This window comes from Solea solea, chromosome 15 (genome assembly GCF_958295425.1).
Source record: "Solea solea chromosome 15, fSolSol10.1, whole genome shotgun sequence".
NCBI lineage: Eukaryota > Metazoa > Chordata > Actinopteri > Pleuronectiformes > Soleidae > Solea > Solea solea.
In genome coordinates this window covers 26,285,217-26,308,820 of record NC_081148.1, presented here as the reverse complement: position 1 = coordinate 26,308,820, position 23,604 = coordinate 26,285,217, and the positions used below count along the sequence as shown (strand labels likewise).

General features: G+C 41.5%; 1 protein-coding gene across 3 annotated transcripts; it reads left to right on the top strand.

The window, feature by feature from the left end:
- Window positions 1–1,095: 1,095 nt before the first annotated feature.
- Window positions 1,096–23,220, top strand: LOC131473954 (bifunctional heparan sulfate N-deacetylase/N-sulfotransferase 2-like). Of its 3 annotated transcripts, none has more exons than XM_058651601.1 (14): window positions 1,096–1,219; window positions 6,711–8,336; window positions 9,767–9,854; window positions 11,553–11,707; window positions 13,276–13,461; window positions 14,067–14,195; window positions 15,241–15,423; window positions 15,790–15,886; window positions 15,970–16,093; window positions 16,860–17,034; window positions 17,116–17,286; window positions 19,253–19,362; window positions 19,450–19,552; window positions 20,496–23,220. In XM_058651601.1, exons 2-14 carry the CDS (start codon window positions 7,263–7,265, stop codon window positions 20,619–20,621), a joined length of 2,721 nt encoding a protein of 906 aa, XP_058507584.1. In that variant the 5' UTR covers window positions 1,096–1,219; window positions 6,711–7,262; the 3' UTR covers window positions 20,622–23,220. The 3 variants fall into 3 exon arrangements, with proteins under 3 accessions (XP_058507584.1, XP_058507583.1, XP_058507582.1); XM_058651600.1 differs by having other exon boundaries at window positions 1,096–1,267; XM_058651599.1 differs by having other exon boundaries at window positions 1,096–1,504.
- Window positions 23,221–23,604: the final 384 nt, after the last annotated feature.

Genomic DNA, 23,604 nt, shown 5'->3' with positions numbered 1-23,604 from the left:
TACACTGGAAGTAACATCACGTCATCCTCGCGACTTCACTGCGCTCCAAAAAAACACACAACAACATTCATGCATTCATCATTCATGCATTCATGCACACGTAGAGTTAGAAACATGTTTACAGAAGAAAGAGTTCCTGTGTTTACCACTGATTTACTAATGTGACACAGGTGCACAAGTGAGTAAATCCTGACCTCGCACGTTCACAGTTACAAAATAGTACCTGGTACCAGGTTACTGTGCTAGTGGAGACGCTACTTAAACCGTGGTGAGGATATGTCCACAAGATCACTTAAGACAACCTTAACTACTACTGGTCTAACCTTAACCATAACTACTACTGGTCTAACCGTAACCCTAACCCTACTACTGGTCTAACCTTAACCATAACTACTACTGGTCTAACCCTAACTATAACTACTACTGGTCTAACCCTAACTATTACTACTACTGGTCTAACTTTAACTATAACTACTACTGGTCTAACCATAACCATAACTACTACTGGTCTAACCATAACCATAACTACTACTGTTCTAACCTTAACCCTAACTACTACTGGTCTAACCTGAACTATAACTACTACTGGTCTAACTTTAACTATAACTACTACTGTTCTAACCTTAACTACTACTGGTCTAACCCTAACTATTACTACTACTGGTCTAACTTTAACTATAACTACTACTGTTCTAACCTTAACCCTAACCCTACTGGTCTAACCTGAACTATAACTACTACTGGTCTAACCCTAACTATAACTACTACTGGTCTAACCATAACCATAACTACTACTGGTCTAACCTTAACCATAACTAGTACTGGTCTAACCTTAAGCTAACCACACAACATGTAATCATTAACGTGACAGCTTTTTGTCCCCATAAGGAAGGTTTAGGTCTCAGCGTGGGTAATACCTGAACACACACCTGTGTCAACACACACACACACACACACAGACTTTAACTTACACTATTTAACGTGTCACGAACAGTCGAGTCTGTCACTTCTTTGCTCTGTGAAAACTATGAAGTTCCATGCGGTCGCGTTTGGTTTTAACCGCCCCCCCCCCCCCCTTTCAAAACCCACCCCCGGTATTTCCAGATTTGGTTGCGTCCAGGTTTCCAGCAGAACCAAGATGGCGGGGGAAGCAGCGACGCGCTGAAGTTGACTTGTATGAAACAAACACTGGGACTGAGGTGACGGGGGTGAGACGGAGGTGAGACGGGGGTGACGGGGGTGACTCACTTCTCTTCCGCTAACGCCGGTGAGAGCGTGAAACCACGCACACATCCCTCACGTAGTGAACGCGGTGGTGTTTGAGTCGCGGTGCTAGCCTCCGCACCTAGCTGTAGCCTCATCCCAGTGGGCAGGGGACTGACGTCTGTACGGGGGGACATCATCATCATCATCATCATCTTCATCATCATCATCACACGGATGTGCTCGCGGCACCGCGCCGCTCGAAGAAGACAAGAGGCCGCAGGTGTGCTCACGGACACAGGTACAAGTTCGAACACCTCCGTGACTCTTAGCTGCGGGAACATTAGTGTGGCAACAATGTTGCTCCGCGGCTAGCTGTTAGCATGCTAGCTGCAGAGCGCTGCTGGCTGACTGTGTAGAAACAAAGTTTCGCTTCATGTAAAGACAGCGTTGTGTGTCTGTTGTGTTGTGTTGTGTTGTGTTGTGGTCACTGGCTGCAGACGCAGCTGTGAGGGCAACACCGATCTTCAGCGTCAGATAACTCTTCTCCACCTCTGGCTTGAGCTTTCTAAATCCCTGCTTGTGTCTAAAGGATAAACTAAGCCTGGACGTGTCTTTGTGTTCTTTAACTCTTAAAACACCATTTATGAAACATGACGACTGCATTGTATCGTTGCCTCTTATTTAAACTCGTCATCAGATCAGATCAGATGAGATGAGATCAGATCAGATCAGATCAGCATGTAAACACTTGCAGACCACATGCACTCATGAAAAACGAATCCCAGGACAAACTAAAGAGTTTATTAAAAGTCTGTCGATGGAAATCGTTTCTTTTGCAGACGTATATTATTGTGGTGCTGCCACTTTTCTCAGTTAATACAAACAACCGTCTCATGCACTGTGACCTCGAGGTTGTGATGTCATCCATACAGATCTGAGATCCTGGTTTTGTAACTTGAAGTTCACACAAGGCTCCTTCCTGTTGGACTAGACCAGCTGTCAATCACATTGGTGTCCACTCACGTTTAGTGTTTTCTTTATTAGTTGTTTGTTCATAAAAGGTCAGAAAGTGTTGATCAGTGTCGCCTTCAACCTCAAAAATAATCTTCTCACCTTTGTCCTCAAACTAAAATGATTGAGTTGTAATGTCGACTTTGTTTGTTATCAGAGCAAAGAGTTATTTATGTTTATTGACTCATATGTGGCCTCTCTATGTGGAACATCATTTTCTGTAGAAGACCTGATTGAGATCAGATCATTAACAGATCATTAACTCCTCAGGAAATTGTTTCCTGACGTTGTAAAGAAAAGGTTTTTTTACGATTCAAGCGTTCTCTCTGTGACCAGCTCCATTCACTATATTCTAACTTCAACCATTAAACAGAAGCTTTACATCCAGTTTGGTGACATTACATTGTTTATTATCAGTTGGCCCCAATTTACAGATATTTGCAAGAGTTTCACAAATGCTCTCGGGCCGAGCTCTTCTTCTCGACAGCTGATATTGAAACAACATTTTTTTATAATATTTTATAACTTGACTGAAATTAGACAGGATTAACCCTGAGGGTAAACCCTAACCTTAACCCATGAGGTGGTCTCTAATCTTGTGTCCATGCTGCTGAGGAATGTGACCACATGGCATCCTGAAAACCTCTGAATGTGGTTTTTGCGGTTGGATCATTCAGACCTGTACTTGGTGCGCTCAGGATGTGATGTTAATAGCAGCAGTGTGAACACAAATGTGTCTCCGGCCCCGTTGAGATAATATTGATCCAACACCACCAGGGAAGTTCATTTGTTTCTGCAGCAATAAGTCAGAGGTAGAAAAGCAGTGAGCGACGAATAAGAAATAGAAAAAGAAATAAACATTAAAACAAGATAAAAAAAATAGTGAGCAAACACTGAATATGAAGCCGTTGACCTGAGTGAGATCAGAATAAGCTGAGAGTGATTTCACACTTCTCAGTGTTTCCTATGAATGGAGTAAGTGTCACCACACTATTAGAACACTATTGGTTTTTTACTCTGGCTGCATTTTAATACTTGGTGTGAACACATGAAAAATGAGTCGAGTTAAGTTTGAACCGCATGGAAAGTCCTGAAATGTTTTTTAGTTTTTTATTTAAATCTCAAAATTCCACCCTTGCATTTTTGTGTAGACGACACTACTTTTGAGAATGATGATGTCATAGTCCCGCCTCTCTGTCGCTTACATTTACCGCCATTTATCTTTGTTGTGTTTGGATATTGTTTGGTTAATTATAACTTTGACTTTTATTTAGTGATATACATGCGTATAAACATGAGTATACAGCACGGGTCGCGTCATATGTATATATGTGTGTGTGTGTGTGTGTGTGTGTGTGTGTGTATATACACACACACACACACACACACACACATACAAGTAAAAGAATGTTTACGTGCAGATAGGACTTTAGTCAGCGCTGAACCTGGAGATTGTGTTGCTGTTTGATGCACACGCTCTTCCTCACTAAAGTAAACCATTGTTTTTGGCTCACTGTGACACATTCTGATCACTATTGCAGTGACAGTGATGCCGTGTGTTGGTCAGCTCAGAGTTTTTACAATCGCACTTTTCAGTGCCTCAGGGAGTGATTTACAACGTCTAGGATTCAACAACTATTTGTGGCCCCGCAGCCACTCATTCATTATCCAGGTCTCAGCCAAGTGTTTTCTTTGTCTTTGTATTTAACAACTTTATTGTGCTTTAATTGACAGAATCAATTGAGCAGATTTGTGAACGTAGCTTGGTCAGACAGATAATTCTGGAGTTATTAAATGTGTTTAATGAAGACATTAAAGGTGATGATTAGACGGAGCTGCAGTGGTGTAAACGTCATCTAAGATGGAGCGAGGCCAGCTGGAGGTGCAGCTGTGGCACAGCTTCTCACGTTGCTGCTATTTGCGATCTTGGAGAGGTGTCTACTCATTTATTCATGAAGGTAGAGAATATTTTAGGGCTGCAACGATTAATCCATGACTAAGTGATTAGTCAAATATTTTGTTCCTGGTAAATCGTGATCTCGATTCTAAATGACGACGATTCTTGAAAGTTTCCATTTGTGAGAAAATCGTGATCTCAATTCTAAGCAAAATAATCCTGCTTCACGTTTTTTCCAGAATGGTGCAGCCGTAGTTCTAGTTCCCAGAGTATTTTCTGGATTCTTTGCTCCATGTAACAAAGAAATCATTAAATCTGAGGTGGTGGGCGGGGCTGTGACATAGGGCGATAGGCGGGGTCAAGAAAACCACTTGAATGACATGAGTCTGTCAGGATGCTGGATGCGATAGGGCGCTACCACCTCTTTGAGTAAAGATCGTTTGGGTTTCTGTTGCATTCCTAACATAATACAGTTGAACTGAGGGTTGATGATTACTGTGGGAGTCTTAAAGAGCTCAGGGGAAGCATCTGAAGCTCAGACCAGAAGATGAATTGACCACACATCAGGTTCCTCTTACCCACATAGTAAAGTGTAACAAGGAAATCTCCTTAGCTGTGTCTCATTTCAGGGTTTAGATCCTGTCAAGTGTGGATTTGTGTCCCAATGGCCACACGAACTTGGACTCCGTCTCCTGCGGCCGAAGGTTTGCCCGTGTTTGAAGGATACATTTGTGTAGCCTTCACAGCTGAGGACATCCCAGAAGTCTTTGCTCGCCAGCAACAGAGGCTTTTTTTGTAAAACTTTATGAACAGGAGAACGTTGGATATTTAATATATAATCATGATTTAATCAGATATCATTTCAAGGCTTTTTATCCAAGTCATTTGTGGTGATTCTTCATGTTATTGAATTGAAAGCGTTAAGAAGCTTCACCAGGTTTATTTGACCTGGTCAAACCTGTGTTTGTTCTCGTCGACGTACATATTGTTGTAGAACTAAAGTTTTTTGATTTTCCAGGTTAGTAACATTTAAAGGAATGTGTTTATCTCTCAGTGTGAGGCACATCACGTTTACTCCAGTGTCACAAAAATAATATTACCTTCATCACAAAACTGATAGACTAAGTTCTACTATTATTTCTACAACTGTGTTTAAACATAAAATATAGGATGCACCAGTTGATCGGCCGGTGACCGAAATCGGCCGATTCTCACGGGGTTAGTGCGACCGGCCGGTCAGACGGAGATATTTGATCTTATCTGCCAAATGAACTGGTGACAAAGCAGAAACGCTTCTGTTTTCAAAGAAAAACCAAGTGATTGCCTTTGTGTTTTGAGAAGTATCTTTATGCTGACAGGCTACATTTATTTAAATTGTATTTGTTATTTATTCATTGTCTTATTGCCAATACCTGACTCTTACATCTGTTTTCATAAGTTGAAAAGAATGATTATTCCATAACGCTGTACTTTTAAGATGAAGAATTTATCTGTTAACCTGTTCCATTTCTTTTAACAGACATTACATGACTGAAAAGTTACAATTTTATATTAAAGAAAAGATAGAAAATAAATCTTAATAAATCTGTGTGTGTGCTGTTAAGTGGTTTGAAAAAATTTAATCGGTATCTGTAATTCCATGAATAACCGGAAATTGAAATCGATGCATTCCTAATAAATATATTTTATATATGTTCATTTTACAGCATTTAGAGCAGATTTAAGGCATGTTTTTGGCAGATTAGACCTTAATAGAAGAAGAAGAAGAAGAAGAGTAGTGAGTTATCGAGCAGCCATCTCCTCCCTCGGCTGCACTTCACAGGGTCCAGATCCTGCTTTATCATCTGAGTCTGTGGCTTCCTGGTGTCATTCGATCCAGTATGCACCATTATCTGTATCTGCCGACTGGTCCTTGATGGATCTGGTCTGGTTGTGTCTGGGCTCGCTGCAGCTGGAGCAGCAGACACATGAACAGATGACGGGGGCGGAGTACAGGAGGAACCTGATGTTACTGATGAAATGATTTTTGTCTTATTTGATTAAAATTCACTAAACACCAAGAGCAGTTCTTTAGTTTGAACTGGATGATGGTTTGATTTAGAACTTGATCCATTCCACACTCCCTGTTTGGTACTTGATTGGCAGATGCCAGTCGGTGTGTGAACTCACTACAGACTGATGGTTCTTATCCCTCTCATCTGCGGTGTGAACAGTAGTGAACTTTTAACTTCTCTGGGTGCTGTCGTTACCTCTGCCACAGCGGCTTTGGCTTTTTTGTGAGCGGACCTCATGAAGTTAAAGACAGATTTTGATGACGTTTTCTATGAACGCTGGGATCATCTTATAAATACATTCACACTGAGAGAAACTCAGAGACACTGAGAGGCTTTGGCACTGGGTTGTCCTCTCTGCTTTTCTTTCTTTTCTATCATCATTATTACAAAGGCAAAAGTGCAAATGCCTGAAAAATGTGTCTGCCAAAATATGTGCTCCAGGAGTTGAATTGTACTTCCTCAAAATCAAAATGGAACAGTGAAGCTGTAAGAATGATGACTGTATTCATCACCTTCACCTTTCTTCTTCTTTCATCCTTCAGGTGTCTTTCTGGGATGTCCAGAGTAGGTGGCCAGGGGGGTTCAACCCCAACGCAGACCTCCCCACTGCTGAGACGCTACCCAAGCTACAAACTACTCTACATGGGGGCATGTCCACATCCAGAGTCCCTGGCACAGCTGCTTGAAAGAGAGGACTGACCCAGCCACAGACGGCTGAGGCTGAAAGTTGGACCAGATCATTTTGACCTTACTGGTCCTCAGACATAAATTTGCTTTTATTGAACTAACTTACCTTTCTCGCTGCTCCTGAATCTCCTCATCCATTACATTCCATATTTTCTTTGCTTCTTCTGTTTCGTCACCTGAGAGTTTTTTGCTCCAACAGAGCTGGAAGTGTAGAGCGGGTAATGGAGCTAATGGCCATGGTGACCTAGAGTAAATGGCTCTTCCTCAGCACAGCTTAGTGCCAGTGTCTACAGCTCAGTTACCCTCCTACACTCCCCCCTCTTCACTCGCTCACCTTTACCACACCACACTGCCTGTTTCCCACTGCTGCTGCTTGCTGTTTAGTTCCACCTCCCCTCTCCAACACCATGGTCGGTGCAGGCTTGGGTGTGTGGAAACTAATGCGAGGTGTCCGCCAGCTGGAGCTTCACCGCCTCATCCTGGCACTAATCATCTTCTGCTTACTGTCCATGGCCTTCCTAGCATACTATGTCTCCAACAGCCCCAAAATCAAGGAGGCTCCCCCTTTGCCCTTTAGTGACTGTGGTGGAGGAGGGGGGATGCTGCCAGGAGCTAGTACCGGGGCCACTGGGGGAGGGGCAGGTGTTCAGAGGGCACCACTTTTCCTTCCATTGCACCAAGGCCGACTACGACAGGCGAAGGCGGTGGACAACTCCAGGACAGAGCCTGTGGTACTGGTGTTTGTGGAGAGCATCTACTCCCAGCTGGGCCAGGAGATTGTAGCCATATTAGAGTCCAGCCGCTTCCACTACCGGACACAGATCGCTCCCGGTAAAGGCGACTTGCCCACGCTGACGGAGCATAACCGTGGACGCTACACACTAATCATCTATGAAAACCTTTTAAAATATGTCAATCTGGACGCGTGGAACCGTGACTTGCTGGATAAATACTGTTCAGAATATGGAGTTGGTGTCATTGGCTTCTTCAAAGCGAATGAAAACTCCCTCCTCAGTGCACAGCTCAAAGGGTTTCCCCTATTTCTACACTCACACCTCGGACTCAGGGACTACCGCATCAACCCCAGTGCTCCTCTACTCTACATCACCAAACCCAACCAGGTGGAGCAGGGCCCGTTACCAGGAGACGACTGGACCATTTTTCAGTCCAACCACTCTACTTATGAACCAGTGCTCCTGGCCAGCACCAAGTCCTCTGAGGCACTGGCACACTTTGGACCCACTCACCTGCGGGCCCTCCATGCCACAGTGGTCCAGGACTTGGGACTCTACGATGGAATTCAAAGAGTTCTCTTTGGAAACAATCTAAATTACTGGCTTCACAAGCTGGTGTTCGTAGACGCCATCGCATATCTGACAGGGAAGAGACTGTGTTTGTCCTTGGACCGCCACATCCTGGTGGACGTGGATGACATATTTGTTGGTAAGGAGGGAACCCGCATGAAGGTGCCAGACGTGGAGGTGAGTCAGCCTTGTTGCACACAACGTTAAAGTGTAACCCTTTATACTTAGTGGGCTTCACCATGTATCGTTTAGGGTTTCATCATTAGGGCTGCACCATGTATCGTTTAGGGTTGGACCATGTATCGTTTTGGGGTTTCATCGTTAGGGCTGCACCATGTATCGTTTAGGGTTTCATTGTTAGGGCTGCACCATGTATCGTTTAGGGTTTCACCGTCAGGGCTGCACCATGTATCGTTTAGGGTTTTACTGTCAGGGCTGCACCATGTATCGTTTAGGGTTTTATCGTTAGGTCTGCACCATGTATAGTTTAGGGTTTCACCGTCAGGGCTGCACCATGTATCGTTTAGGGTTTCACCGTCAGGGCTGCACCATGTATCGTTTAGGGTTTTATCGTTAGGTCTGCACCATGTATCGTTTAGGGTTTTACTGTCAGGGCTGCACCATGTATCGTTTAGGGTTTTATCGTTAGGTCTGCACCATGTATAGTTTAGGGTTTCACCGTCAGGGCTGCACCATGTATCGTTTAGGGTTTTACTGTCAGGGCTGCACCATGTATCGTTTAGGGTTTTATCGTTAGGGCTGCACCATGTATCGTTTAGGGTTTTATCGTTAGGGCTGCACCATGTATCGTTTAGGGTTTTACTGTCAGGGCTGCACCATGTATCGTTTAGGGTTTTATCGTTAGGGCTGCACCATGTATCGTTTAGGGTTTTATCGTTAGGGCTGCACCATGTATCGTTTAGGGTTTCACCGTCAGAGCTGCACCATGTATAGTTTAGGGTTTTATCGTTAGGGCTGCACCATGTATAGTTTAGGGTTTTATCGTTAGCGCTGCACAATATGGGGAAAAAAACTGACATTGCGATATTTAGTTTTTTGCGATGTATCTTGCAATGTTAAAAAATACAAGAATTCTCAGCAGACGAGCTCATCTGTGAACAAACAAGGTCGCTGGTAAAAAAAAATTGTTGAATTGTGACAAACGGAGGAGAAAAAATTAACCCTCTTATACAGCTGTGTGTTTGTGTGTGTGTGTGTGCTGTGCTTCTGTGTGTGTGGGGGGTGTCATTAGAGCCACCTGTAACAGCATCTAAATCCTCTGTTTCATTTTTGGTGGAAAAGAGACATAACAGAGGTTTTATCATAACAGAAGTTTGATGATAATGGAGGTGGAACAACCTGCAGGGAGGACGGTCATCTCTCCTCCATCAGTTCATGGTGGAAGACTCGCAGAGAAAGTGGCTTATTACTGCTCAGCTGGAGTCGGTCAAACAGGAGTTAAAGGAAAAATGAACAGTCTGTGCAGAACTGCTGTGGGCAAATCTGCAGTTAGTTCCACTGATGGTTCAAAAACACATTCTGCTCTAAAGTTAAACCTAAATGTGATTATGAACATCAAACTGTTACTAATTGAAAATCTTTTTCAGGCGTTACTCAACACTCAACACAAACTGAGAGCACTGGTCCCTGACTTCACTTTCAACTTGGGATTTTCTGGGAAGTTTTATCACACAGGTGTGTATGAACACTTCATCACTTCATCACTTCATCAGAGAGTAAGCTGAAGTTCATGGTTTAATAAAAAAATGATTGTTAAAATATGAATTGAGAGGTGCTAGCGCTAACGGCTCTTGTGTTTGTGGTCTGGATGAACATCCTTCCTGTCACTAAGAAGAAATCACTGCCAAGTGTTCGTTATCAACATATGTTTGAAAACATGCTGATCTAACAGTGTATCAGTGTTAATGCTGTTGGGATTGTTACAAATACATGTGGTGTTTGAGTAGCTGTCAATCCAAAGTTTTAAGGTGTTTCTCTCTCTTTTAGCACAAATGACTCATTTCAGACTTCACTTTAGTCTGGGATCATTGATGATGTCACCATAACTCATTGAAGGTTTTAATTCCCATTTCAAGTGTCTACATGGTGTCATGAGTGACATAATGTCCACCATTTATCAACCTGTACCAATACTGAAACCTTCATATCGGTACCGGTTCCTGAACGATAGGTTAGAGTGTGTACTAACACACTGTTTGTAACAAAGAGCAAAAGCTTATTCCTTTTCAAAAAGAACTAACAACAAATAAACGGACCTACACCCATCTGTCACAATAATCTTCAATTCAGTTGCAGACACACAGATTAGAGTTGTGAGCAGGAAGGGCAGAGTGCAGTGTGTGTGTGTGTGTGTGTGTGTGTGTGTGTGTGTGTGTGTGTGTGTGTGTGTGTGTGTGTGTGTGTGTGTGTGTGTGTGTGTGTGTGTGTGTGTGTGTGTGTGTGTGTGTGTGTGTGTGTGTGTGTGTGTGTGTGTGTGTGTGTGTGTGTGTGTGTGTGTGTGTGTGTGTGTGTGTGTGTGTGTGTGTTGGGGGGGCATTTATAGCCTAGGGCCACAGGACGACTTCCACTCACATGAAGCCAAGTCTTCCTACACACACACACACACACACCCAGAGCTATGAGGCACAAACATGACGTAAAGACGCTCAGAGTGACTGATGAGTGACAGCAGCACTGCAGATCATCACCAATCATCTGTCAGTCTGCTTTAATCAAAGAGTACAGTGATCATATCACTCTATACTCTGTTACTCTATATTCTGCTTCAGTAAAATGAAGTTGTTGACCTGTTTATTTGATTACGTCAGAAAGTGATAATTGAATCATCGGGATATGTTCGTTCCACTTAGTTCTACTTTGATGCCTGTGAATGAATCCTGATGGAATGTGTGAAATATGATCACTAAAGATAGTTCCTGAGTGTGCTGTTAATAATGATAATAACAATAATAATAATAAGAGGAAAAGTGACATTTTGAACCTGAAAAGAATAAATTGTTCCAACATTTGTATTGTTTTTGCATTCATTCTGCAATTTCCTCCAGCTTTCACCATCTCATTTCCTCTGGTTTCTAATTTCCTTCAGCCTTTAGCGTCCAGGTTTTTGTTTTTCTGGCTTTTTTTTTTTTAAACCATATTTCAGTGCAGTTGTTTAAATTGCATTTTCTGTCGGCTCAGCTTAATAAGTCGCACATTTTGTCACTTTAGTCACACTGAGATTCTAAATGTTGCTGCTTCCACCTCAGTCTGTCAATCTTAATAGCCGGAATGTTTTAGGGCTACACACTAAAATGATATCGCTCGTCAGAGTGAATGGATTAGGATACAGGTGTTGTGTTTTAACCGCGAGTTTGTCTGTGTGTGCTCGTTCAGGTACTGATGAGGAAGATCGAGGGGACGACATGCTGCTACAGCACAGGATGGACTTCTGGTGGTTCCCTCACATGTGGAGCCACATGCAGCCTCACCTCTTTCACAATGTCAGTGTGTTGGCTGAGCAGATGAGGCTCAACAAGGTCTTTGCTCAGGTAAACAGAGGAGACTTCACATGTGAGCAGAACGCTGTTCCAATGTTCACTGGTGTTATTTGTTGAATGTTCTGTACTCCAGCACATGAGCTCGTGAAAGCAGCTCTGAAGATGCAGAGTTTATGCTCGAAAACATGTGGCGTATTTCAACATTATGGCCATGTGTATTTACCGTATTTAACTTACAGTATTCTTAAATAGAAGTTTTCGTTGAATTCTGGAAAACAAACGTTCCACAAACTGTAAACTGAGCAGGCAAAAATCGAATTATTATAAACTTAATTGAGAAATAAACAATTAAAGGGCGACGGTAGCTCGGTGGTGGAGCGAGTCGTCTTTCAACTTGAAGGATCAACTCTTGCATTCATTTCAAAATAAATTATGACGTTCGGCTTAATTAATTTCACTTAATTAATGATTAATTATTTGGCATTTTTTTCCACCGGACATATTGGCCCGTGACAATTTATTTTGCCGGCTAAGGTCAATCCTGGTCGAACAGTTTGAACATAAGTAAAGATGATTTGGTCTCGTGCAGGGGAGGGATTGTGATATTGAAGATGGAGCTGCAGAGCAGGAGGAAAAGCAGAAGACCACAGAGAAGGTTCATGGTTGTTGTTGGTGGAGCAGAAGAGGACACAAGGGAGAAGATGATCTGCTGTGGTGACCCCTAAAGGGAGAAACAAAAAAAGCTTTGAGGACGAGCTTCAAGAAATGTTCCTCTTCTGCAGAAACACATGAAGTTCACTAACTAAATACTTGCTGCTGCTGCCGCCACCTTCTAATAATAGATGCACCACAGATTCAGTGGTCATCGGAGAAGTAACCTTTGTTCGCTATCTTTTTAATATATAAAATTACAGTAACTGATCGACTTCATCAATTATCTAATATGCCCATCCCTAATCAAAACATTTAAAAAATGTCAAACAAAAGAAATGAATGGGAATAAATGTCGCCCCTTAAGGACTATTATCTTTCCTCTCATGTGATGCACTAATGTTCTTGTCAGTGACATTTCTTCTTCTACGGGGTTAAATCATTTTAGTGGCTCTGTCCGGCACTTGCTATTATGACCAGCAGAGGCCGACAGAGGCTTGTTGTGTGAATGGGGTGAAGTGTGTTGTCTCTGACTGTTGGAGATGTTCCATCTTCACATGTCGCCCTGATCACCTGACTTCTTTCTCACACTCGTGGATACTCAATAAACAAGCTTACAGTAGTGATGGAATGTGAATTGTCTTTATATTTATATATTTAAAAAAAAGTAAGAAATAAAACACTACTTTGGATCTTTCTCTTGTCCTCTTATGTAGCAAAGTTGGCAGAAAATTCCCAGTAAATTTCCTTTCACCCATTCACGCAGTAGCATTGATATTCAAATGTGATCATTTTAGCCAAGATTATGCTGCAGTATCTTATTTACCAAATAAGTTCCCAACCTTCAAGTCTATTCCTTTTAATTCTCATGGAAAGTTTCCAATTTTGAAAATTCACGGATTTTGCAGCTCTATTCCTACGACGTTCCTCTCCCTCATTTGGTCACACTGTGCCCTCTCTCTCCACAGGAGCATGGTATCCCCACAGATATGGGCTATGCAGTGGCTCCACACCATTCTGGTGTTTACCCGGTTCACAGCCAGCTCTACGAGGCCTGGAAATCCGTGTGGGGCATTAAGGTGACCAGCACAGAGGAATACCCCCATCTGAGGCCAGCCAGATACCGCCGGGGCTTCATCCATAATGACATCAAGGTCAGTTCCGGTGGCGTTTCCATGGTTCCCATCCATAAACAAAGTAACGTCCAGGATTGATGTTTTCGTCTGCTCTTGTCTGTTGGTGTGCGAGTGTAGGTAGATGATGCGTGAATCTCTAAGTGTTTATGTCGTTTTAGAACGAGTAGTGAAAGTCATAATAAAACGGTAGCTCTAAGTTGTTGTCAGTGAAATGTCTACACAACAAGCTGTAACAGTGCGTCTGAAAACCTCTTTTGAGTTATTAGAAATGAAGGGAACAACACAAATGGAGGCATTAATCTCCATTTTGTTTCTCTGGTGAAACCAGAGACAGACATGTGGCTAATCTCACATACAAAAAAATCTAGCTTCATGTTGACTTCCTGTTAGCTTCATGTTAGCTTCATATTAGCTTTATGTTGACCTCCTGTTAGCTTCATATTAGCTTCATATTAGCTTCATATTAGCTTCATGTTGGCTTAGTCTTCTCACTCCCGCCTCAATCCTGATTGTTAGGTGTACCTGTTCATCCCTGTTCCCCAGTGTGGGATCAGTAAAGTCTAATCTAATCTAATCTTAATGTGACGAGTAAACATAGATACTGATGCATGTGTGTGTTTCAGGTGCTGCCCAGGCAGACATGTGGTCTGTTCACTCATACTATTTTCTATCATGAATATCCTGGAGGCTCAAAGGAGCTGGACAAGAGCATCAGAGGAGGAGAACTGTTCCTCACTGTCCTCCTCAACCCTGTAAGAACACACACAAACATTACATTACATTACATTACATTACATTACATTACATTACATTACATGTCATTACATGTCATTTAGCAGACGCTTTTATCCAAAGCGACTTACAATAAGTGCATTTAAACATTTGGGTACAAATAAGAGCTAGACGTGTAACATATTATTGGACTGTTACTGTATGTTTTTGCCTCAGTTTATAATTTATGTTGCTGCTATTTTTGTGTTAATAAGCAAGAAACGTGAACTTATGTGCATTTGACTTGTATTCTCACAGGCAGTCATGTCTACAATAAGAGCAAACCTGCCAGTCTTAAACTGGTCTGTAGGGGGCGCACACAGTGTAGTCAGCACTGACTATTAAAGGACTCTTGAAAAACCTTTGAACGTATGTTGTTCCCCAGTCTAGGCGGCCTAGGACATAACAAGATAAGGCCTCGTCTTCCCCAAGTCCCAAGTGACCACAAACGATTTTTAGTTGTATCTACAGAAAAAGAATGGTTTATTTACAAAAGTAGTAAAATGACAAAATTAGATAAACTGAGGTATAGGCTTCAGGGTGGACTAAGGCCAAAATAACAAACAAAAAGGTCCCTGTCTAGAAAATAAACCTTACCTAATCAACCTTAAGGAAAACAAATGACAGGAAACTTACCTCCCTAACTAAATAAACAGGAAAGAACGCTGTAACAAAACTGGCAGTCCAGCCCTACTACTCGAACAAGAACTAAACTATACAAGAATCTCACGAGCTGAAGTGTGGCCGGTTGGGAGAGGAGGAGGAGGAGGAGGAGGAGGAGGAGGAGGAAAAACAACAACAACGTATTAGCGTTTCCAGCCTGGAGGAGAATTAACTGCAACATCTTTCCATTATCAAGTTGTATGATATGTTTAAAACCTGCTTCTAAATGCTATTCAAGTGTGTTGTTCTGCACAATGCAGTCGTTTTAGATTGTGATTATTATTATTATTATTATTATTATTATTGTTGTTGTCATTTCTGCAGTTCCAGTGAGTGTAAACTTGTTGTTCACTCTCATTTCAGATCAGTATCTTCATGACTCACCTGTCTAATTATGGCAACGACAGACTGGGTCTCTACACATTTGAGTCTTTGGTGAAGTTTGTCCAGTGTTGGACGAACCTCCGGCTGCAGACGCTGCCCCCGGTCCAGCTTTCTGAAAAATACTTCCAGATCTTTCCTGAGGAGAGAGACCCACTCTGGCAGGTCTGTTTGGTGACTCTCAGATTTTAGATGCAGTAGAAACAGAGACACACATGCTGATGAATGAACATCATAACTCAGGGAAAGTTTAATTCACTACTGGTTCTTTGTGGTTTCAAAGCTTAGTTTGACTTCATCATTTCAATCTTTGGTTAATTGTGGTTGTTGTTGAGATGAGAGACATTTTCAGGTGATGGGTTTTAGCCGAGAAAAGGGAAAAGGAACCGAGGAAATAAATCATATTTAACACACGAGTCAAACGTTAATCATCCTTTTTCTGCACGTTTCTGTGGCTCAACATCAAGAGTTATTATAGTTGTGATAAAGAAGTAATAATAATTGATAATTGTAGATTGTTCATGTTTCCAGAACCCCTGTCATGATAAGAGACACAAAGATATCTGGTCTAAAGAAAAGACCTGTGACAGGCTTCCCAAGTTCCTCGTCATTGGACCACAAAAAACAGGTATCAGGCTCAGTCCGTGTCCCAGTGTCCGTGTCTTACCTCTGTCTGTCTGCACTATATAAATGTTTTGTCTTTGCTCTCAGGCACTACAGCACTTCATTCATTCCTGAGCCTCCACCCAGCAATCACCAGCTCCTTCCCCAGCCCCATCACATTCGAGGAGATCCAGTTCTTCAGTGGAGCAAATTATGACAACGGCATTGACTGGTAGAGTCTTCACAAGCTCGTTCTGAACCGTGGCCACAGAAGGTCGTCAGTATTCAGTCATAGTCATTTATTTAAACTGGGATTCTCCTGCTCTGTGCGTGTCACCCACTTTAATGAGTGTTTGCTTTTTTACCAAATGAATCATTTTAAACCAATAAATCATTCATTCATCAATCATAGTCCTGGAGGGTGATGTGGCACAGATGTAAGGTGTTTCTACAGTCAAATCACCATCATGATTTCTATGTAAAATCATAGCATTTCAAAAGGTTTGTGCAATTGTTCCAACCTGTGCCAAATACAATGGTTTTTACCAAACATTGACGTTCATTTAAAAGGTAAACAACAGTGCAGACTTTCGTAAGGTCAAAGGGAACTAGTCTTTCTAGTCCTGTCATGCAGACTGTGCTACAGTGGTGTGTTTGGGTCTAAAGTGACCTGTTGCTGACCTCTGCTGGCTGTGGTGAGACTGCGCTCCTCGCTGCTCCACTCTCAGCTTGTTGTCCTCACATGGTTGAAAAAGTAACTGGAAAAACCAAACCAGTCCCATGTAACAGAAGTGGACTTGTTTTTGTTTTCACTGCTCACAGTTCACTACGATCGCCTTTATCTCCAGGACGGCCGTGAAGCAGTGAAGCAAATAGTGCGATTGGCTGAGGGAAAAGTGCATGGGACGTGTCTGTAGATTTATTGTCGACACCTTTATTTCGATTTTATTGCCCACCCATAGGTTCTGTGGTGTTTTTAAACTGCGTGTTCTCCTCAGGTACATGGACTTCTTCCCGTTCCCCTCCAACGTCAGCACAGATTTCATGTTTGAGAAAAGTGCCAACTACTTTGACACGGAGGCGGCTCCTAAAAGAGCTGCTGCCCTGTTACCCAGAGCCAAAGTCCTGGCCGTGCTCATCAACCCGTCAGACAGAGCTTACTCCTGGTACCAGGTGAGACACCGGCCGTCACACACTCTGCTGCTACAGCCGCACACAGTCAGAGTCTAATGCAGTGTCTTTGCTGGAGTGCAGCACCAGAGGGCGCACCAGGACCCTGCAGCGCTCAACAACACGTTTCATGTGGTGGTGACAGCAGGACTCGCAGCATCCAAGGACCTGCTGCTCCTTCAGAGACGCTGCCTTAACCCTGGAGCCTATGCTGCTCACCTGGAGCGCTGGCTGCAACACTACCAGCCCAATCAGGTAACACACACACACACACACACACACACACACAGCAACCATTGGTATGTTTGACAGAATGATCCGAGTGTCTCCGCCCACATTCCATTCAATTCTGTTTCATGAGGAATCTCTCAGTTCAACACCTCATCTGAGCTGGTGATGAAAATATTTTTACAGAAATAAAAGTGTCACTTCTACAAAGATTTGTGTTTACATGAACCACAGAATGCAAAGCAGTTACAGTAATGTACTTTTTATTGAACACTGATCACATGACATTACCTGTATTTAACTAAATACACGTGAGCAGCTGTTGAAACACAGTAGACTTAACCAGCACATACATTTACAGTATGTAACAGACAGACAGCCTTCGTCAGCATCTGCTTTTAGCTTATTGACAGAACAATTCTGGACATTAACAAATATAATATAATATAATATGATATAATATAATGTAGTATAATATAATGTGATATAATATAGTATAGTATAATATAATGTAGTATAATATGATATGATATAATATAGTATAATATAATGTAGTATAATATAACATGATATGATATAATATAATGTAGTATAGTATAATATAATATAGTATAGTATAATATAATATGATATAATATAGTATAATATAATATAATGTAGTATAATATAACATGATATGATATAATATAATGTAGTATAGTATAGTATAATATAGTATAGTATAATATGATATGATATAATAAAATGTAGTATAGTATAATGTGGTATAATATAATATAATATAATAAGTGATGTGTTTCACTTGTGATAGACGCTTCACTTCCTGTTTGCATGTCACGGTTACAACAAATGAACAGAGCTCTTAAGTCTCACATGCATTTCTATAAGTTCACACACTCACACATACATTAGTCATCTATGAATGGATGATTGCTCTGCTGTCTTGAATGAGTGACCTAACAGCCAATCAGAAAATAGTATTTGTTGTTGCCGGGTAAAGTCTGAAAATAGCACTGTTCCATGAGTGTGTTCTTTAATTAATAAGAGTAAAGTTTCCACAGTATTAAAAGTTTTATGAATCCATTTCACTTTAATAAATAGAAGATGGATGTGAATCCATGTTTTGGACCCAGTGATGCAAACACTTGAAATCTGAAATGTTATCTAGTGTCGTGGTGTTTGAAATCCTTCCACACACCAGTGTTGCTTTTGGCAGCCATTTTAGATTTAGTCTCAGTCTTTTAGTCGTTTCTATATGTGATCGTTTGACTCCACTTTTAGTCGTTGTAGTCTTCAAACTAATTCATTTAGGCTTTTATCTCTATATTTCAACTGTTTTTGTCATGAATTGATACTTTCACACATAAGTTGTGAAAATGAAATGTCCTCTTGTTCGGCTTGAAAAGGCTCGGGGCGAAGGTGGTTTACAGCGACCCTTAGCGACCTTTAGCAGCTGTAAACCCCCTGTAAACCCCCTGTAAACCCCCTGTAAACCCCCTGTAAACCCCCTGTAAACCAGCTGTAAACCAGCTGTAAACCCCCTGTAAACCCCCTGTAAACCAGCTGTAAACCCGCTGTAAACCAGCTGTAAACCCCCTGTAAACCCGCTGTAAACCAGCTGTAAACCAGCTGTAAACCAGCTGTAAACCCGCTGTAAACCAGCTGTAAACCCCCTGTAAACCAGCTGTAAACCAGCTGTAAACCTCGCCGCTTCCCGGAGCCACGGACATAATGTTCTCACTGCGGCTTCTCCCGACAACCGCGGTGTGTGTGTGTGTGTTTTTATCAGGTTTATTGTTACTCTTTTATTATTATTATTATTATTATTATTATTATAATAATAATAATCATTTAATGGGATTGCAGCTCAAAGTGCTTCACAGTAAAAGGAAAATAACATTTCAAAATAAAAGAGATGGAACACAACACAGGGTGGAATGAAAGGAAAAGTCATGTGTGTGTGTGTGTGTGTGTGTGTGTGTGTGTGTTTCAGTTGCACATCGTGGACGGCGCTCTGCTGCGGACAAACCCAGCGCTGATGATGGATGGAATCCAGAGGTTTCTTGGTGTCACTCCCGTCTTCAACTACACGCAGGCTCTAATGTTTGTAACAAAGTCACTGGTGTAGAAAAGAAAAGAGCATCTTCTCAAAGATACAACACGTTTACAGGGATTCACGTGTCTGTGCAGGTACGACGACAGCAAAGGTTTCTGGTGTCAGCGAGTGGAAGCGGGTCGAGCCAAGTGTCTGGGGAAGAGCAAAGGAAGGAAGTATCCGGAAATGAGTCCTGAGGTTTGTTCTCTCCATGCTTCACTCAAACACTCACAGCTCCTAGTTCCTCAGTGCTCTCAAACTTTTTCTCTTGGGCCCTTTGGAGGAAGACATTTCCCGAGGGCCCCGCGACTCTCACGACATTGTAACAATGTGTCAAGTATAACTTTTATTCAATCAATATGAGAAGAAGCTGTTAATAACTGTGGCAGTGGGGCATGGTCCGACCAGAGGGTGAATGGGCGCCCCAGGAGGTAGTAGCGGAGGGCACCAACCGCCCACCGTATGGCGAGGCACTCTTTTTCCACCGTACTGTAGTTCACCTCCCACTGAGACCAGCTGAGACCGGATAATGTACAGTACGGGGCGGTCGACCCCCTCCACCTCCTGGGGCGCCCATTCACCCTCTGGTCGGACCATGCCCCACTGCCACATAACCTTTTTGCTTTAGCAACACAAATATATATATATATATATATACATATATATATATATATATATATATGTGTGTATATATATATATATATATATATGTGTGTATATATATATATGTATGTATATACATATATATATATATATATATATATACATATATATATATGTATATATATATATATATATATATATATATATATATGTATGTATATACATACATATATATATATATATATATATATATATATATATATATATATATATATATATATTGATTGAATACACTCGGCTGCAGAAACCAGAGCATATTCACATTTTTTATTTGATTTAGTTTTTGCTCTCAAACTAATTCATTATTCATTAAAATATTGACGGGTTTTTAAAGCTGGAATCATTACACTTTTGTGTGTGTTCTGTTTCATTATTCAGCCTCGAGTTCTGACCTTTTCCTGTGTGTGTGTGTGTGCGTGTGTGTGTGTGTGTGCGTGCGTGTGTGTGTGCGTGTGTGCGTGCGTGTGTGTGTCCACAGTCCCGTGCCGTCCTCACTGACCACTATCGTGAGCAGAACTTGGAGCTGCTTCACCTGCTGAATCGTCTGGGTCAGCCTCTGCCATCCTGGCTCCGCCAAGAACTCCAGAGCAGCAGCTGGAGCTGAGGTCACAAACCCAGACACACACACACACACACACACACACACACACACAGATGGATGGATGGATGGACACACACATGCGCACAGACCCCAGGAACTGGAGTCTGTAGATGAGCCACATGCAGGTTTTGGATTAGGACTGGACTGGACTACCTAATCTGGAATCTACAGCAGCACATGGTGACTGACAGCTGCAGGGTTTAAGCTGGTGCTCTGTGAGCACCGGCACATGTGTTGGTGCCAGTTGGAGAAGGATGGCAGTGGACTCTCCTCCTCCTCCTCCTCCTCCTCCTCCTCCTCCTCCTGCGTGTGCTGGGCGGCGCTCACCGTGGAGGGTGAAGGACAGATGAGACTAAGACACGTCTCGTGTCTGTTATTGTAAAGCCGTCTGTGTTTTCAAAGCAAATGTATATGTTGTGTTAAACACACACACACACACACACACACACACACGGTGTCAGTGTAATAGGCCTGTGATGACATCACTGCGACAGTTTTTATCTTCACACGCGTGACGACCACGTGCATGTGCATGCTGCTAAACTCAGGTCAGTCTTTCATCACTGACCAGAAAACCTTAGACTGGCGGCTTCTTGATATCATGTCCGTTCATTTCATAATATTTGATTATTGTCCAAACATGAACTGATGTGAACGTTATTAAGTTTCTTCATTTTCATGAATGAAAAAACCTCAGTAACAAAACAAACACGTCATGTGATCAAACCAAAGCAGGAAGTCATGGTCCCCTGTTTCTATGATCAGCACCAGTGCTGGTTCTGAATGAACTGGATCAGATCTGAGTCAAAGCTGAGCTCTCGGGTCAGTCTTTATTCTCTGGTGTCTTTGAAATCTAAAATCATAGAACCATAAACAACCAATCACAAAGCGTGAGTTTCCAAGGTCGCCCTCTCTGCCGTCTCTGGACTTTCAGACTAAAATGGAGCTGCTGGGGTTGAGCGTCTCACAGAAGCTGCATCTGCCTTTCATCTGCCTTTCATCTCTTTCATCTCTTTCATCTCCTTTCATCTCCTTTCATCTACTTTCATCTCCTTTAATCTGACTGACCTATGTTTTAAAGGAGTGTTTTTAAAGAAACATAGAAACATGGAGGTTTTATTGAAACACAGTGTTACTCGTCACATACATACAATGTCACATTCATACAATCATGTATTCATGCTCTCTGGTAATGAGGAACATGTGAATGAATGATGCTTTCATCATCGATTCATCTGTTGATTATTACATTCACTGTCTTTAAATTGACACCAAAAGGGAAGCAAAAAGGAATCAATTCTTTCCAGACATTCAAAGCTGCAGCAGCCGAGATCATTCATTCATTCATTCATTCATTCATTCATTCATCCATCAGTTTGAGCTGCAGGTTCTTCCAGGTCTTGAGTTTCTCTGCTGATGTTCACACACAGTTTATTGTTTTTATTCTTTCTTTTTATTTAGGGCTGAAAAACTTGATTCTTAATCAGTTCATTAAAACAAAGTTTAAAAATGTGAAACATGAATATTTTCTGATTTCTTTGCTCCATAAAACAAAGAAATCATTGAAACTCTGATCAATATTTTTACACATTTTCTGACGTTTTATGGACTAAACGATTCAAAGAGAAAATAATCGACAGATTAATCGATTAGGAAAATAATCCTTAGTTTTATTTAACCTTTATTTTCCAGAGTCACACAGAGCGTTTGTCTTTGCTGTGATGTTAATCCTCAGATCAGGTTATTATGGAATTATTGATCAATAATCCCAAAGGTTAAAGAAAGGGCTGATGATTCATAAAATGATCATTATGTGTCGTCATGTTCACTGTTTCACTGACAACATTTTAAAGTTCCATTTACAGCCTGGAAGTTGTGTTTATTTTGTGAGAAAGCTCCTCGTAGATGGACCTGGAGACTCCTCAATATTTTTAATTTGGATTATAGTGCCTGTTTTTTTTTTTTGTTGTTTTTTTTAAGTCTCGTTGCATATTTTACATATTGTCCCTTAAATAACTCAACAATTGTCTGCTGCAAAAGTATAAATGAAATGGTTGTAGGAGTAAAACCTTAAAAAATAACAAGAAATCCAAGCTAAATAAATGACAGAGTTCCACTTTCTACTAAAATTATTATCTATCAAACTATTTTAGTTTTCATGTTTTCATTTTCATGTTACAGAAAACATGAACAAACAAAACTCACTGTGACTCAAGTCTGGAAACTGTTGCTCATCATTGAACTGAACTTCATTTTAATCAATTGTATTTTTCAATCCCAAGACGAGGAAACCTGGATTAATATCCACATTTCAGTGACAAAACTGACACAAAACTCATCATAACTAGCACATGTCCAAGTAAGACTGACGTTAACCTGCGGGAACAGTGAAGAGCTTCTGTTTGTTCTAAATTATAACAGTAATGAATCATGTGATGATCAGACACAAAACTGTGTGTGTGTGTGTGTGTGAGAACATGAACAAGTCACAACCCACTGATGTCGCCTGACGCTGCTGTCATGTTGTTTTTCTGTTTGTTTTGTATAAATGTCAAAAGGCCAACACGTGTCGTCTCTAATAAACATGTAGAGGGCTTGGAAACATCGGCTCTTTCTCTTTTTTTCTTTTCTTTTTTACCAAACTCATTTTGGATGAACATGAATATTCACTGTGTGATGATGTGATTTCAACAGGAATTCATTCACATTGTGACATAAGATTTCAATCAAATAGTCTTTTGCATCTTTAGCCTGTCCATAAATCTGTCCTAGCATGAAATTAAATAATGTCAGTGTGAGATAAAGACGCCATCATGTGACCGAGATATCGTAAACTAGCATTTATTTCATTTAGGCTAACAAACTGCTTTCTTTTGTCTGATTACAAACTCTGAACTGTCCCTTTAAAGACAAGCTGATCCCAGCTCACACACACACACACATTTATATAGTGTACATTAGGAAACATGGAGGACACAATGGTAGC